Source organism: Ruditapes philippinarum, unplaced genomic scaffold, assembly GCF_026571515.1.
Source record: "Ruditapes philippinarum isolate M1 unplaced genomic scaffold, ASM2657151v2 ctg363_1_1_1_1, whole genome shotgun sequence".
In the NCBI taxonomy this organism is placed as follows: Eukaryota; Metazoa; Mollusca; class Bivalvia; order Venerida; family Veneridae; genus Ruditapes; species Ruditapes philippinarum.
In genome coordinates, this window is record NW_026851633.1 from 573,268 (window position 1) to 592,093 (window position 18,826).

General features: G+C 32.9%; 2 protein-coding genes across 3 annotated transcripts in view; both read left to right on the top strand.

Moving 5' to 3' along the window:
• Positions 1 to 18,826, top strand: part of LOC132722763 (uncharacterized) — a 451,280-nt gene that overhangs the window by 418,045 nt on the left and 14,409 nt on the right. The gene's annotated exons all lie outside the window — the stretch shown is intronic.
• LOC132720873 (DDRGK domain-containing protein 1-like) lies at positions 179 to 17,752 on the top strand. Its single transcript, XM_060705135.1, is given in 7 exon segments — positions 179 to 330; positions 5,259 to 5,399; positions 6,144 to 6,283; positions 9,259 to 9,360; positions 9,624 to 9,800; positions 16,669 to 16,737; positions 17,199 to 17,752. Coding segments are annotated over 7 exon segments (984 nt in total). The 5' UTR covers positions 179 to 233; the 3' UTR covers positions 17,457 to 17,752.

Consider the following 18,826-nt stretch of genomic DNA (forward strand, 5'->3'; position numbering starts at 1 on the left):
TGAAAAAAAAAAATGGAGCAGTAGGGCCTACAGTACCTCAAGTCATGATCAATAAATAGACAAAATAAATATCGTTTTTCGCCGATTCTTACATTTTTAATTCATTTTCTGTTATAAATCGGTGTGAAAAGATTAATAAGATCTTTTTAAGTTCAGTCCGATGGGTGAAGCATTAATCATTCAAGCGCCTTGTCCGGTATATACCGGAATACGGTATTTAGTGTGGTATCAAAATGGCTCCCGTTGATCCAGCTACGGCTTACCTAGTGTCAGCAGCTATTATTGTGGTTATATTAATTGCTGTCTCAATTTTTTGTGGAGATAAAAAAAGTAAATTTTCTCTCCTATTGACTAATTTTACGTACGACTTTTAGATATTTAAATAGATACGAAGATACAACCACTTTTTAATGAAAAATTGTTACAGCTGGTCAGCTGGTTACAGCTGTTGATGAAATATTTAATTTAGGCCTAATCATCCTTTAGTCAGTACGGTCCAGATCAAGTCAAGTAAATTTTATTTATAAGCCAATACACATAACAATAAACATAAGCTCAGAATTAAGTAAAGTAAGTTTGTTTCTGTAACACTAAATTATGTTTAGTTATCTTATGTCGTAATGATTAGATGAGACCATATGTCAGGGTTTAGAATTTTTGAATTTTGACTATATCCACAGGCGTTCGGCACAATTGCCATCCCATTAATGGTCAAATTAATATAAAATAATCACCCCTTGATCATCAAGAACTAAATAACTATCCAGCATTTGAAAAATGCAAGGACTTAGGTAGCCCGGGGTTCTATGATATCAAGGTACTTAACGTTTATCGGAAAATATTCAAATATAAATATCATACATGAATGAGATTTTTCTTCCATCTAATAAGTGAACCTTTTCTAAAACTGTCTGTGAAAAAAATATTTGAAAAGATCCAATTAAAATGACATTTTTTTAACTATTTCCAATGTCTGCCTTTTTGGGTAATTTCGGAGGAGGTTACTATGATATCATGGTAATACCCGAAAATGCAAGTATGAACTAATAGATGGGTCAAAATCTTCAAGTTAAGTTGTGAAAAACCTCCAACAATTAACTTGCTACAGTATTCAAACTTTATGAACAGACAATATGTCAGTATATGCGATTGTAACATATATTTTAATAGACTGTGTAAAAGCAGTGAAGAAAAATAGTAGTCAAATATGAAGATTTTATAAAAAAGTTTACTTCACATGAATATATTCATTATTCACAAAATTAAACTTATTGGCAGATGAAAATGAAGTTAGTATGCCAGTTTTAAAAATATTAGCATCATCGTGTGTTGATTTTACTAGCAGTCAAAGAAAATGTAAATAACGTGATATCATAGAACCCGTGATATCATAGGAACCGAGTATATGTAACTGGACGTAGCATATTCATCTGACACGGTCAACATTTTCCTCAAGCATTTTTTAATATAAGACATAATATGAAATTAGGCAAAGCCTATGAACGGGGAAGTCAGTAAAAAATCCTTTCATTTATTTGCGTTTTAAAGGTGTCATTCGGTATTATATGTACCCGCTTCCGTTTTCACTCGGAACACTCGACGATTATTATTAATCCGAAAGGTTGAGATTTGTTCAGTTATCAGAATACACCGCCTTTTATCATTGAGTTACATTGTAAATGGCGGCGCTTAACTAGAACTGACACTGAAAATTTAATTGATAGGTATAGAATTCTATATATTTTCTAATAGTTTTTTTATTTGATTAGGCCATCCTTAAAAAAATGTTTGTTTGCAGTAACGCAACCAACTCACAAAATTTGCCCCTACTCAAATTTTTTTTTCATTGTCTGGATAAAAAATTATTTTTTTTGAATCAGAAAATTATGCCTTGTGCTTTGTTTTCGTTCTTTTAAAGGTTAATAGAAGAAATAAAATGTAGGTCTTATTAAATTAGAATTCAGTTATTAATTGTTACCAGATTATCAAAGCATATATTGAAATTCCATGTTTATTTGGAAGTAGTTCAATAAAAGAAAAAAATCGACCTACCTACCCACCTTGAAAATTCTGGGTCGGGTTACTGCAAACAAACATTTTTTTAAGGATGGCCTTTTCTTTTAAATATACACATGTAGTCTATCCGGGCAAGCCAAAGCCCGGGCTTGCGACTGACTTCCCCGTATTATCATACTTAAACATGCAAACATAGCTTTATAGATATATCTTTCAATAACCATTAAAAATATGGAGCCATCTATCTTCATTTACAAGAAATGAATTATCAAAAGTGAAAAATAACCTTAAAATTGCGAGGTCCAGCATGTTTTGTGCCAAGGAAATTTCCAAAATCTTCCACAAGTAAACATACATTTAGCTGCTAGCCATTCATAAGAAAGTTGAAACATTGAATTCCAGTTATGATATAATGATTGTCACATATTAAATGTCACATAAAGGCGCCTTTTAACTAAATTTCAACTCACTTTTTTTCCTTCAATCTAACTACCATCCAAGTATTAAGATCAGTAACTGGCCGGATATCTCAGTCGGATGAGCCCCGGAACGGTATTCCAATTTTCCTTGCAGCACTTTTTTCTCACCCCATGATATTTGGGGTAAAACGTGGGGGCAATGATGGTTTATAGAGCTTCGAAATCAAAAATCCAATTTTACATTGTCCTCTGTGCCCATTAGAAATTTGAGGAAAAATTTCAATAAAGCAGGGGAGTATATCATGGTCCAGAACTGTTCACTATATTGGGGAGAAGATTGTAAGCAGTAGAGCAGCGGAAAGGTGCTCCCATTGTTCAGGGTTGGATTAACAGTCAGACTACAAATTTCTCTCACCCTTTGACATTTGGTACCCAACCTTGTGCTGTGACTGAACAGTTCAGAATTTTTTTTACATTGCCAATTTTCTCTGTACCTTGAGAAATTTTCTGACGGACAAATGTCACAATAGAGGGGGAGTATGTCATGGCACAGAACTGTTCATTATTTTAGGAGGAATATATGTAAGCTACTGGATAGCACTGTCGGTACAGCTGTGTTAAATGGTATTCTGGGGGTCCTAGGTTTGAGTCCTGGTCAGGCTGCACATTTTTCTTGTGTTGTGACACAGTGACAAATATTGTCATTGTGAAGTGTCAAACACAGACTCTTGTCAGAAAATGTTCTTATTCCATTTAAAAAATAAATAAATACTCGGTTAATTTACAATTACAGTAAGGCAATCTCCTGGATAAGAAGCCTACTGGGATCCTTCATATTACGGACACAATAAGATAGATAAGGACACTTACAAAAAAAAAAAAAAAAACAATTGATTATTTAAGGTATTGTACTGTGTACTTCATTGTATGAATGGTGCTTGCAAAATAAGTTTTAGATTTTTGATATTCAGTGGCAATGAAAATATCATTATTGTGTAGTCTTTTTTCTTATATCACACCAGCATCAAACCAGCTATACAATGTACACTGAATGTAGATGTGAATCCAGTGGTTCTAAACTGAATAGTGGCTCTGTTAGCTGCTAATTTACAAAATCATTACAAAAAGAATCATCAATGTTTTAAATGCTGCATATTATTAACTTTTATAAACCATTAACAACAGCATGGTACTGCATGTACATTTTTAGTTCAGGACCTATGCTTATAGTTAACCATCATCCTTTTTCACATTTAATTCTTGTGAAGGAACCAAGAAAGAAATTTTACTGGCCAAAATACAATTTGGTATGGTAAAAGTTGGTTTATATCACCTCTTGTATGTCTTATAAATTTATTTTTGTTCAATCTTATTATAGAGACTGTAGAAATCTTCTTGTATTTCAGTGTCTTGGAATTTCTATGCACCAGTTTTCTTTTTAACATACCAGTAATAGCAATGGACTTGTGTAATTCTGTTTTAAAAAATCTTACAACGGAGGTACATGTAGTTCTAGGCTAGGAAAACAAAAATCATATTCATAAAATATGCAGACAGGGTTTGATTGGGTCAGATAATGAAACATTGAACATGTTTTAGTTTTAGCTTAACCAGTATACAGATCTTCCATACTAAATATAATGGAATCAACAATTTAGTTTGTAGTAACACATTACAGAACAACATTTAAAACAATTTCTTATAATCAAATACTACAACAGTATATCTCATAAAACTTGACCTACTAGTACTTTGCGGCTACAGATCCTACCCATGAGACCATGTCATCTGATCATGGTCTGCAATGTTCACTATACAATTTTAGTCATTATATATTTTGAAATTTTCTCGGAAAATGATGAATTGTCTTGTCAAGATTAAAAGACAGAATACTAAATTGAGGATATTTACTTTAGCAAGGTTAAGATTAAAAGATGATCAACCTGAAACTTTTGTAAATACAGTAATGCATCCATTATTCTCTGTGTAAACTTATTAATTGCGTTATTTTACAGTATCTCATTATTTGTATTCAACATGTTAATCATTTAGCATTGAATACACTCAAATTATTATACAGTACACAATTTTATGGTTTGCTCAATGCACACTCAATCACTTAAATGAGCCTGCATATGATTTTGGTATCTATTTCAAAGTTATAATTACAATCTTTATACATGTATTGTTCTTTTGCTTGTTATTTACAATTTATATCATCCTAAGCTACGATATTTAAAAACGTTATCTGAATTTGACTACGCTGCTTGTTTAAAAAATTCCAAAACTGACAATGTATTTTAAAAGTTAAGGTGTGAGTTCTGCTATTAACCTTATAACCAGTACTACAATGTCCACATTATTCTAAGAAAATCAGGGGCTGCAGGGCTTCCATTAAGTTTCAAAATTTGGAAGTCAGAGACTAGAAAATCTCTTTATTGGAAGTCACATTTTATAGGTTAAAAGAAGACAGTATTAGATATTTGAAGTCACAAGCTAAAATCAAGGAGTAAATGACTCCCAAACTTCCATTAACAGAAATCCTTGGCTGTCTTATACGCTTCGTTTTTTAAAAGACTTGTACATAAAACAAACAAAGATTAAAGAATACAAATGTATATGTTTTATAAAATTGGCTTTCCCCTCAGCCAAGTATTATCATAAATTTTTTCAGTGTGATATAAAGATAGATAATGAAAGTAAACAAGTGATCTTGAGCAAAATCTTTATGAAGTAAAATTTAATGTAAAATGGATAGACTTTTCATGTAACATTTAATTTGTAAAGAAAAGTTTAATGGCATATTCAAATTTATTTTGATAGAAAAGACAGGAAATGAGCAGAGTACAGGGCAGGCAGCTCAAGCTGGGGCAAGACCTAGAGCGAGAGAAGGTCCTGGTGGGAGAGCAGTAAGGAGACGTGGTAACCGTGGTAACAGAATGCAGATTAGAGATGATGACTCAGGTTTTGTAAACATTTATTACATGTAAACTAAGTGTAAACATCTGTCCATGTGTTTGTTTCTTACTAAAGTTTAAAAATACATAATGGGAACATGTGTATGTATGTAATCATTGGTTATCGAACCTTTAACCTGCTAGAGGCAGCTGAAACTAACCACATGACCAGTACAACCCAAGATCAACTGAAACATCCATATCGTCTGATCATGATCTGTACTGTTCACTATTCAGTCAGTACTTATTTCAATATTTTCCCTGAAACTGATGAATGGTTGTGTCCAATTGAAAGATGGACAAGTCCAATTAAGATGTTTAGTTTAGTAAGGATTAAAACAAAAAATTAGAAAAGGAACAGAAATAGTAGATTGTTTTAAGTATAATTGTATTTGTTCAGTACACTGAGTAGATATTACATAATTTAACATCATAATGTAAACATGTAACATGATTCCTATATGAATTCACTGCAATCCTGCTTTCACAAGTTACAAAATCATCTTCCTTGAATTGAAAAAATACTGACAAGGTTTTTTTCACAGGTTGGGGAAGCAGGCCTGCTCATAATTTTGGGGGAAAATTATATGGTATATTTGCAAAACTTGATTGTAAAGAATTTTTCTTTGGGGAAGCTGCAAATAACCCCTGCTATAGAATGAAAATAGCCCTGGTTGATAACACTTCTGTGTGACATATTGTACAGAATGTTTATTCTTCTATTTTCACACTATTGTTATATATATTGTAGATGAAGACTTTGTACCAGGCCCTGAGGATGATGAAGATGGAGAAAATATATTTGATGAATTTGGACAGTCAGAAAAATCAATAGGTGCTAAAAAATTGAGAAAATTACAAGACAAAGCTGAGAAAAAAAGACAAAGAGAGGTAATTTAACTTTTAGCTTCTCTTGGCACAGAATGAAACAAAGAAATAGATAAGCCATGTTCAAAGAAGTAAATGATATTATTTAACAATTACTTTGACAGAATGTATGCTTTATTACAGTCTAAGGTTAACAACTTTAGTATGTGAACAAAGTTTCTTTTACAATTTGACCTGGTGACCCAGTTTTTGACCACAGATTTCTTGTCAACTCAACCTTTGACCTTGTTTTTTAGCTCACCTGTCACAAAGTGACAGGGTGAGCTTTTGTGATCGCTTTTCGTCCGGCGTCCGTCCGTCGTTCGTCCGTCTGTCCGGCGTCCGTCCGTAAACTTTTACTTTAAATGACATCTCCTCATAAACAACTAAGCCAATTTCATCCAAACTTCACAGGAATGTTCCTTTGGTGGTCACCTTTAAAAATTGTTCAAAGAATTTAATTCCATGCAGAACTCTGGTTGCCATGGCAACCGAAAGAAAAAACTTTAAATATCTTCTTTTAAAAAACCATAAGAGCTAGAGCTTAGATATTTAGCATGAAACATCTTCTAGTGAGTGTCTACCAAGTTTGTTCAAATAAAAGCCCTGGGGTCAAAATTGGCCCCGCCCTGGGGGGTCATTGATTTTCCCTATATGCATATAGTAAAAACTTAAAAAATCTTCTTTTAAAGAACCCAAAGAGCTAGAGCTAAGATATTTAGCATTAAACATGTTCTAATGGGTGTCTACCAAGTTTGTTCAAATAAAAGCCCTGGGGTCAAAATTGGCCCCGCCCCGGGGGTCATTGATTTTCCCTATATGCATATAGTAAAAACTTAAAAAATCTTCTTTTAAAGAACTCAAAGAGCTATGGCTAAGATATTGAGCATCAAACATGTTCTAATGGGTGTCTACCAAGTTTGTTCAAATAAAAGCCCTGGGGTCAAAATTGGCCCCGCCCCGGGGGTCATTGATTTTTCCCTATATGCATATAGTAAAAACTTAAAAAATCTTCTTTTAAAGAACCAAAGAGTTAGAGCTAAGATATTTAGCATGAAACATGTTCTAATAAGTGTCTATCAAGTTTGTTCAAATAAAAGCCCTGGGGTGAAAATTGGCCCCGCCCCAGGGGGTCATTGATTTTCCCTATATGCATATAGTAAAAACTTAAAAAATCTTCTTTTAAAGAACCAAAAGAGTTAGAGCTAAGATATTTAGCATGAAACATGTTCTAATAAGTGTCTACCAAGTTTGTTCAAATAAAAGCCCTGGGGTCAAAATTTGCACCGCCCCGGGGGTCATTGATTTTCCTTATATGTGTATAGCAAAAACTTAAAAAATCTTCTTTGAGAAAACCCAAATAGCTAGAGTTAAGATATTAAGCATGAAACATCTTTTAGTGAGTGTCTACAAAGTTTGTTCAAATAAAAGACTTGAGGTCAAAATTGGCCCCGCCCAGGGGGTCATTGATTTTCTTTATATGTGTATAGCAAAGTTAAAATCTTCTTTGAAAAGATCCAAATAGCTAGAGTTTAGATATTAAGCATGAAACATCTTCTAGTAAGTGTCTACAAAGTTTGTTCAAATAAAAGTCCTGGGGTCAAAACTGGCCCGGCCCCAGGGATGTCATTGTTTTTAACTATATGTGTATAGTAAAAACTTAAAAAAAATCTTCTTTTAAAAAGCCCAATGATCTAGAGCTTAGATGTTTAGCATGAAACATCTTCTTATGGGTGTCTACCAAGTTTGTGCAAATAAAAGCCCTTGGGTTAAATTGGCCCTGCAACGTTGGGGGGGTGGGGTGGGGGTTGGGGGGGCCTAAATACAGGTGAGCGACCTCAGGGCCATCATGGCCCTCTTGTTTTTTTTTCAAACTCATACAGTTTGTTAGAGATGTTATAAAGCAAACACTTTAACATGATCAACAATTTTGTGCTGTAATTTTACCTTGTTACTCTGTTTTTTTATCCCAAGATGACCCATGTTTGACAATGATCTAAAATCATTTAGACAGTCAGTTTGAGAAAGTTTCATTAAGACTTTATCAAGAATGTGGTAGCTTACATGTTATTGTTAAATGTTATCATTTAGATTTCACCTGTTTTCTTAGTTTTGAACCCATCAAACTTGTCTTAAATATACAGACAGACATTCTGAAAAGTTCAATAACGATCCAATCATAACCGTGTGAGTGTTGACAAGGTTTTCTTTTGATTTGACCAGCCATCACTTTACTCCCTATGACCCATATTGAATTTGTCTTTAAAATCTTTGAGGAAGTTATAAGTTTAATTATTGCATGCAATAATTTAAAGAATAAAGTGTCACCAAGGTTTGTGTTTGATCTTACCTAGATACCTATAATTTTACCCTGGATGGCTCATGTTCAAAATGTTTAATAGAATGTGATATTCGGACGGGGTTTGATGAATATTCAATTTAATTGTGACCACTAAAGTGTTAAAATATGGATAATGAATGTGAGGCAATTGAACCATTATCAGAGCTTACAAATGAGCAATATGTGAACAACAAATTGTAGAAATCTTTTGAAAATAAGATTATACATGGACTACTTTAATTTTACTATATGGATTAAATTTAATGTACATTAAATTGAAATAAACATTGGCTATGTGAACAATTTTTTTCACATTTTGGGGGATAAGTGGCGGAGCCCATTAGAAGGGGAAACCTTGGTGTTATAGGAATTTAGGGAAAAAAAAACCCAAAACCGTTTGAAGCAAACTTCATTTTAATTCAACAAAAAGCAAACGGAAAAACCCTACAGCCCTACAGTCATATTTTGTCCTCAGTTTAAAACACCCCAAATCATTATAGGGCTTTCTTAATTTTTTTTAAAAAATTGTGGAAAAATGTACTTTTTCAAGACGGGAAAGGGGTTTAATTTTGGCCCTGAATTGGCCTTAAAAATCACTGCATCTACTCGCATGATAATAGGTCAATTTATTTTCCAATATGTTTGTTTTTAACTTAAGATGGAATTACAAGAAAGAGAAGAACGAAAAGAGAGAGAAAAGAAATTGGAAGCTCAGAGGAAAAAAGAAGAAGAAAGAGAGAAAATTGAGGAAGAAGCAAGGGTGAGTATTTATTTGACAATATTCTTCTTCTTTGCATAGTATATATTGCATATGTCATCTATTTTGATGATTTAAAATATTGTATTGTTGATTTGTCTTATTTAAGTTCACTGGACATAAAATATCTGCCTAAAAATTTGTCTATGAAGTTTTCCTTATTTTAAACCAAACTTCTAAAAGTCCGAAAGAAGCAAATTGTTGTCACATGTGAATAATACCTTTACTTTAAATTCATTTGTATAAATTCTCACTGCCATGTTTAGGCTGAAGAAGCAAGAATTCTAAAAGAAGAGCAAGAAAAGCGCGAGCATGAAGAATATCTCAAGATGAAGGAAATGTTCTCCGTAGATGAGGAAGGTGAGAGTGAGCAAGCAGGTGATCTTGATGTAAGTATGATACATGCTGTCTGTGAAAATAAGGGTTTCAACATAAGTAAACAATAAAAAACAATGTTGATAGAAAAGAGCAATATATATACATGCATTTTTCACTTTAAATAATTTATTATACAATAGCAATTTTTAGCTCACCTGTCCCGCATCCATGCGTTAACTTTTACTTTAAACAACATTTCCTCATAAACTGCCCAGCCAATTTCATCCAAACTTCACAGGAATGTTCCTTTGGTAGTCACTTTAAAAAGTGTTCAAAGAATTTAATTCCAAAAAGAACTCTGGTTGCCAAGGCAACCGAAAGAAAAAACTTAAAATATCTTCTTTTAGAAAGCCGAAAAAGCTAGAGCTTAAATATTTGGCATGAAACATCATCTAGTCAGTGTCTACCAAGTTTGTTCAAATAAATGCTTGGAGTCAAAATTGGCCCGGGGGTCATTGATTTTCCTTATTTGTATATAGTAAAAACTTAACAAATCTTTTCTTTTAAAAAACCCAAATAGCTAGAGCTTAGGTATTAAGCATGAAACATCCTCTCAAGGGTGTCTACCATGTTCGTTCAAATGAAAGCCCTTGGGAAAACATTGACCCCGCCTAGGGGGGTCATTGATTTTCCTTATTTGTTAATAGTTTAAACTTAAAAAAATCCTCTTTTAAAAAACCAAAATAGCAAAAGCTTAAATATTAAGCATGAAACATCTTCTAATGGGTGTCTACCAAGTTTGTTTAAATAAGGGCCCTTGGGTTGAAATTGGCCCTGCCCCGGGAGTCATTGATTTTCCTTATATGTGTATAGTAAAACTTAGAAAAATCTAATTATAAAAACCAAATTTGTTCAAATAAAAGCCCTGAAGTCAAAATTGGTCCCTCCAAGGAGGTTGGGGGTGATTGTTTTTCCCTATATGTATTTAGTAAAAACTTAAAAAATCTTCTTATAAAAACCCAAAGAGCTGAAGCTAGGATATTTATCATGTAATGGGTGTCTACCAAGTGTGTTCAAATAAAAGCTCCCAGTTTAAAATTGGCCTTTGCCCAGGGTCCTATATACAGATGAGTGATTTCAGGGCAATCATGGCCCTCTTGTTTAGTTTATATCTCACACCAAATGTTCAAATTGCTTTGAAAAAAAATTGGGGGGGGGGGGGGGGGGGTAAATGTAACCCTAATGAATGTTAGTTATTTCACAGTATATAAGGGATAGGTGTCATCTGTGGAAGAACTGTTAAGGTGGTTGACCTGAAATCACTAATATGAAAATGATACATGTATTACATTTTCTTGTGGCTTCATATGATGCGATGTTGCATCAGATTCGCCATAACATTAATTTTACTTGATTCATATATTTTTAGATTGTCTCTATTGAATAAAAAGTTTTGTTGTTGTGCAAAAACTTTAATGTAGTCCATTATTCAAACATTACAAAAATTATAAACATTAAACTTTGAGTACATGCTTATAATAAGAAGATGCAGTTGTATGACAAGGGGCATAAATTCTGAAAGCATTATTCTTTGAGTTATGCTTCTTTTTAACTTAGATTTTGTAATAAACAAGCATTAACACTGCATGCTGGTGCTCTTGTTATATTTCATGTCATTTAGCAAAATGTAAATTTCAAGTGGATTCCAGAGGAAGTTGATTTTGCTAATAATAATCACTGCATATTTTGTTTCCTGATTGAGTTTGCTATAAGTCTACATATATGGATTATTGCTACATTATTTCTGTTTCTGATGGTAAGTGATATGTGATAACAATTCATGGCATCTTGCATTCTGTTTTCTTGTTCCCTAAAACTGTCCCAATAAATCAGTGGTTTTCCCCTGTGACCAAAAAAATTTTTCTGTATGTAACTAAATGAGGTAACAAATCTTGCTGTTGATGTTTTATATCTAGAAAATTGGCTTTTTAGATTTTGATTTGTAAGGGGAAAAAGAGGGAAGGGATTGAATCCCCAATGCCCCTTTCATCAAAAAAGTTTCCTTTTTCCCTGTTTTTTTCTGTAACCCAAAACTAAAAATCGGGTCTTTAGAATTTCAATTTTAGCTCAAAGAGGAATCAGTTTAAACTAGCAGGCGAAAATGAAAAAAATCTGGAATTTTTCCCTTTATAACCCTTTTAATTTCCTTTCATTTTGTTTTTCCCTCAAAAAAAGGGTTTTCTAGTTGTAGGTTTATAATACTCATAACAACCACACACTGGTTCAGTAGAATGAAAATTGTATCGTCTTTGAATGTCTGTTAGTATGACTTCTGTTCCAACTATATCTCCCAAACAGTACAATACAGATGCTAGCTTCAGCCTTCCAGAAGATACATCAGAATTTTCACCACACATTAACCAATCAAATGCTTCTGGTGACATATTATTGTTTGTCTTAAGATTTGAAGATGCTAAAATGGTTCCTAAATGTGAACTATTGTTTGTCTTAAGATTTGAAGATGCTAAAATGGTTCCTAAATGTGAACAAATTGGGCGTACTTGAAGGCTTATTGCTGTTTGTTCTAATGTATTGCCATCTCTGTAGACTGTTGTAAATCTGTGAATATGTCTGAGTAAATTCTGCTGTACTTGCCGTGATGCATCATGATTGGTAGACCTTTGTATAATGCTTCCAGTCATGATACATATTGTTTGAGCTAAAGTTTCAACATAACGAGAAAGAAGTTTTTAAGTTATTTCATAAATTTTCAGTTACAAAGTTGGGCAGGGAAAGGTTTTTTAAATGGGTTTAAATTTTATCTTTAACCTTTGTTAACCAAAGTCATCTATAGAAATTCCCCCAAACCCAAAGTCTGTCTGATATTTTCCCCTGATATTTATTTTAGTTTGTTTTTAAATTTAAAGTTTGACTTGACTGAAAAAATTTCCTGCCATTTAGGTTGGGTTTCCCGGTTTTAAAAAATGTGGACCAAAAATTTTTTTTTAAATTTAAAAAAGTGTTCCGTCTTTTTAAAAAAATAAATTGACATTTTTAAAAAATTTAATTCTTTCCAATTTGGTTTTGGGAAAGTGTATTTTTTTATAAATGAAGAGAATTTTTTACACATAAACTTGAAAGATGACCCTTCCCCCGAATTTGAAATAAATTTTTTGAAATCTTCATAAATAATATATGCATCTTATTTGTGTGATATTCAAACTAAACATTAAGCATCGTTCTGCTAATGATGTTGAAATTCTCCACTCTACAGACTCGTTATGGCTGACTTTACTTCCAACTGATACAACAAAGCATGTACTTTTCTCTGCAAATTTCTTCATTTCTTGTGTTGGCCAAATATGAGTACTTCTCATTTGTAAACATTGCTTACCTTCTTGGGGCCAAGATTTACATGGATAAGCTGGGACATGGTCTCCATCAGGAACACCAGGGTCTCCATCCTTAACACCAGGTCTCCCTTGTATTGTCCATGATGGACCCTGTTTTTCATAATATGGAGATGTAAATATGGTATTTTTAAGCAGCACTTTGTCACTACTAACTTTAACACAATGTTCATTGTAAACACATGTATCAGGCAAAGGCAAATCTGACTGTAATACTTGTAGCTGACAATAGCCGGGTGGTGTATTCTCGTCTTTTGTCATCAGTAGATTACGTAAGCCATGTTGCCACTCATGATAGTATTGTATGACATTACATGTATTGTAAAACATAAGATAGTCTATGTCAGAATTTAATCCTTCTGTTGATGTTCCTTCAGAAAAACTTCCAAAATTATACACGAAAATTGTATGGTATGAAACTGTGTGCATGGTTTCATTGAAAAGTGTTTCATATCGTTTTTTAAATATCAGTTTTTCGTTTATGCCAATATCATGGAAAACTTCAGATAATATTTGTGATAAATTGTCGTTATAATCAGGGATATGAAACATTCTGAAATAAAAAATTGAACAAATATTATTTTTAATTTTATAATCTGTTAAAAGGTATCAAAAGATTTACCACATTCTTAACATTGAAATGCTTATCAGTAAATATGTATGATGGTGTGATTAAAACAAAGATTATGCCAAAAAAAAATTACATTTTTTATTGAATTAATTAACTTAAATAGTGGATGTTAAATATAGATAGGTGATTAATCCATTTTCCAACTCTTTTTTAAAACCAAAAAATTTTTTTAAAAAAAAACAAAAAAAAGGGAAACTCTCTGACTGTATCACTTTAGTATGATGTAACTATCAGCTGGTCTTGTTCTTGTTTCTGTATTCCAAAATAGAAATGAAAACCAGGTTTCTTTTTCTAAACTTCTTCCTGTTTGGACTAAAGGGAGATAAATGTGTAACTGTATACAGTTATTAGGAGTATACTCCCCTGAAATATTTATAGATTTTACTTTCATTTGTGTATATTGCAAGAATAAATGTTGAAATGTTCCAATGAGAAAACTGAGATATTACAAAATCATATCAATATCCCATTAATAACTTTTTATTGATTGTCCCTTTAAAGTCACAGTCATTCCTTCCCAAAAGTTCATAAAATATATCAAGGGAAGTTTTTTAAATTTTGTCACTTTTACCCGTGGTTTGTTTAAAGAACTATACCAAAAGGGTTTCTTTCTTCCCTTTTCCAATTAGAAAAACCCGCTTTCCTCCAATGATTTCCAAAAAATTTTAAAAAATTTAAAAAATTGGGAAAAAGGGAAAAGAAATTTTTAAAAAAAAAAAGATTCAGGTAATGGTTGACATGTTAAGTATTATATGACTGATTGTGCAGTATATATCACCATATTTCAACTGCATGACATTATTTTTAGCTCACATGTCCCAAAGTGACAGGGTGAGCTTTTGTGATCGCTTTTCGTCCGGCGTCCGTCCGTCCGTAAACTTTTATTTTAAATGACATCTCCTCATAAACCACTAAGCCAATTTCATCCAAACTTCACAGGAATGTTCCTTTGGTGGTCAACTTTAAAAATTGTTCAAAGAATTTTATTCCAAGCAGAACTCTGGTTGCCATGGCAACCGAAAGAAAAAACTTAAAATAACTTCTTTTAGAAAACGGCAAGAGCTATAGCTAAAATATTTGGCATGAAACATCACCTAGTCAGTGTCTACCAAGTTTGTTCAAATAAATGCCCTGGGGTCAAAATTAGCCCGCCCCGGGGGTCATTGATTTTCCTTATTTGTATATAGTAAAAACTTAAAAAATGTTCTTTTAAAAACCCCAAATAGCTAGAGCTTAAATATTAAGGATGAAACATCTTCTAGTAGGTGTCTACCAAGTTTGTTCAAATTAATGCCCTTGGGTCAAAATTGGCCCCATCCTGGGGGTCATTGATTTTCCTTATTTGCATATAGTAAAAACTTAAAATATTTTCTTTTAGAAAACCGCAAGAGCTAGAGCTGTAATATTTGGTATGAAACATAAACTAGTCAGTGTCTACCAAGTTTGTTCAAATAAATGCCCTGGGGTCAAACTTGGTCCCGCCCCGAGGGGTCATTGATTTTCCTTATTTGTATATAGTAAAAACTTAAAAAATCTTCTTTTAAAAACCCAAAATAGCTAGAGCTTAAATATTAAGCATGAAACATCTTCTAGTAGGTGTGTACCAAGTTTGTTCAAATAAATGACCTGGGGTCAAAATTGGCCCTGCCCCGGGGGTCATTGATTTTCCTTATTTGCATATAGTAAAAACTTAAAATCTTCTTTTAAAAAAACCCAAATAGCTAGAGCTAAAATATTAATCATGAAACATCTTCTAGTGGGTGTCTACCAAGTTTGTTCAAATAAATGCGCTTAGGTCAAAATTGGCCCAGCTTCGGGGGTCATTGATTTTCCTTATTTGTATATAGTAAAAACTTAAAATACTCTCTTTTAGAAAACCGCAGGAGCTAGAGCTTAAATATTTGGCATGAAACATCAACTAGTCAGTGACTACCAAGTTTGTTCAAATAAAATCCCTGGGGTTTAAATTGGCCCCTGGGGGGGAAGGGGGGTCATTGTTTTCTCCTATATGTATATAGTAAAAATCTTCTTTTAAAAACCCCAAAAAAGAGTTACAGCTTAAATATTTATAATGAAAACACCTTCTAATGGCTGTCTACCAAGTTTGTTCAAATTAAAGTCCCTGGTTTAAAGTTGGCATTGGCCCAGGGGCCTATATACAGGTGAGCGATTTCAGGGCCATCATGGCCCTCTTGTTGCATATTTTGACCTCTTTTTGGAAATTTACGAGGAAGTGTTGTAAGTTTTGTTTGCACTGAGTAAATTACTTTCTTTGTTCACTTCACAATATTCTAATTTAGAAAACATGTTCAAAATTTTCATGAAAATTAGCATGAATTTGTAGATATGCTGCTTTAAAGTTTATTAACTATTTCAAGCATAGTAAATAAAGTATATCTATCTGGGGTTAGCTCATTGTTTTACATTGATTCTACAAGAGGCCAAAAATTATGCCATGTGCACAATCCTTTTGTGGGTTTGGGCTTTGTTCCACGTTATTTGATAATACCTTGAAAGCAACATACTTAATATAATAGAAGCTTTGAGAATTTTTTGTTATGAAAAAAGGTGTAAGTTTTTAATTTTTACCTCAACTTTACAAAAAATAGGGAGAGCTATTGTACTCACCCAGGCATCACATTGCAGTTGCGTTTTAAGTTGGTATCTCCAAAACTACTGAACGGAATGCATTGAAACTTCACACACTTATTCAGAAGGAGGTAATATGAGGTAACTTATCATCAAGGCCCATAACTCTTGCCTGAATTTTGACAAAATAATGGCCTGTGTTGAACTTAGAAAATTTTGCATTATCCAGGCTCTTGATTTACTATGAAACAATAAGAATAGTGGAGCTTTCTGTTCTGACTACTCAACTTAAGTATTACAGTCTGCAACATTAGAATCTTGTATAATGTGATTTCATCATAAAGTTTATTAACCTTTTAAATGTAATTTTTTCAGGATATGAAGGTTGTTATGCTTGAAGATCTTGCTTCTCATTTTAAAATTAAAACCCAGGTTGGTATTTGATTTAATCATATCCAGAAGCCTATGTACATGCAATCAATTAAGGAGATAGATCCAAGAAAGTAATAGTTTCTGAAAGTAGGCAAATAACTACATATTTTCTGACCATGGACGTGTAAGATATGAGCAAGGATTTGTTTGCCTAGTTAAAGCTACCAGCAGAAAACTAATTAGGTTGTCATAAATCATTTAAATAAAAAGAGTAAGGAATTGTTGAAGAGGGGAATTTTGTCAGCATACTCTCTTTTTCAGAAGTAGAGATTATAGTGCTTTTGAGCGAACATTCAGTAAGTTTAATATGATTTGCAGCATGTTAAGTCTTGTATTTTAAAACGTTCAAAAATATTTCTGAATGGAGGAAAGATATGTCTTAAGTTAGAAACTTCTTTTCATCAGAATTGTCCTCTCTAGCAGTGAGTTTTACATGCCTTTAACTCTGTTTTTTTTTTTAGGACTGCATCAATAGAATACAAGAGTTACAAGCAGACGGTCGCCTTACAGGTGTGGTAGATGACCGCGGGAAATTCATTTATATAACAATGGAGGAATTAGAATCTGTGGCAAAGTTTATACGACAACATGGACGTGTATCTATAGCGGAACTGGCCGAGTCCAGTAATAGGCTGATTAACCTGAATCCTGATAACGCTGATATACATAAAAAACTAATTGTTGGTGACCACGAGGCAGAAATTATCGAGGTTTCCTAGAACTTTGTTTTGAGATATACATAGAATGCATTGTGAAATTTTCAAAGGATAACTTCCAGATGAGATTTGTATAACATGATTGACAGAGTGATAAAATAAGTGTTAAATTATAGACCAGAAAAATTTAGGGTTAAAGATGGCTTAAATTACTAGACTGTAAAACAGCATAAATTTGTATTTCATCAACATCTATAAATGTATGTATGATATTATGCATTGTAATTAGTCATATTGTATGCAATGTTTTGAGAAATTATAATGTTATATGAAATTAATGAAAGTGATTTACATATAGAGTGATCTCTGACAACATTGTGATCCTTCTATCTTCCATATGATAAACTTATCTAACCTTTAACCTCTTGATTTTGTGCAATCGATAGGCCCTGCTTTGAGTTTGGAACAGTCTGTTCAAAGTTTGAAGGATTTCATTATCAAAGTATAGAAATTCAGCTAACCACCATTACACAGCCTAGTCGAACTGCATAGATGTGTAGGTTAAAAATGGCTTTATACTGGTGACAGAGTGTGTTCAACTCTTTTGTTTCCAGCTTGGTAAGTGTTCATCCATAAAATACCTGTAAATGGCAAACAGCCTTACCTTCGTAATCAGACATGGCTTGATTACATTATTTCAATATCTTGAACTTTACATGCCCGAAATTAAGGAATTAACCATTCAAAATTCTAAACAATAAACATGAAAACAACTATAAGGAGATAGACATTTTGCCCAGATATAAACTTGTATTAATGCAAATTACACTACCTTGAGCCTGGGACATACATTGTATACTTTAAGACCCAACTTGAGCACAAAAAGAAATACATTGTCATATGTTTACTAATCTGTTGTAATTTACAGTGACCATTTAAATTGGCAACATTGTCATATCACATATTTTTGTTTATTGAACTTTAATTGCTACACAGTTTAAAGAAAGTATATTTTGTGTAGGGGCTGGTACCCTGAAACACTTTACAGAGCAGATATCTTAAATATAACGTAAAATGAATGTGTAAAGACAAGGGGCAGGACGTGAAGTGGTTGCACACTTGGTTCAAGCGAGCGAATTAGTTGCAAACTTGACAAAATGGCGAACACGGCGTGATTTTTTAAAACGGGTGAACGAATTTTTGCCAGGCAAGTGGGTTTCTTTGTTATTTTGAAGTTCATTAGTATGTCTATTCCATAATGCAATATATATGCCACACTCGGTTAAAGGTTTCAGTATCCTAGATTCTGTTTTGACGAAGTTATTGAAGATATAAACTGATCATGTAGATATTTTTAAATTTGACATGTGACTGTTCTGGTCGGTTTTTCTCCTAATTTATTCGAATTTGTAAGTTTTGAACTGCATTTAACA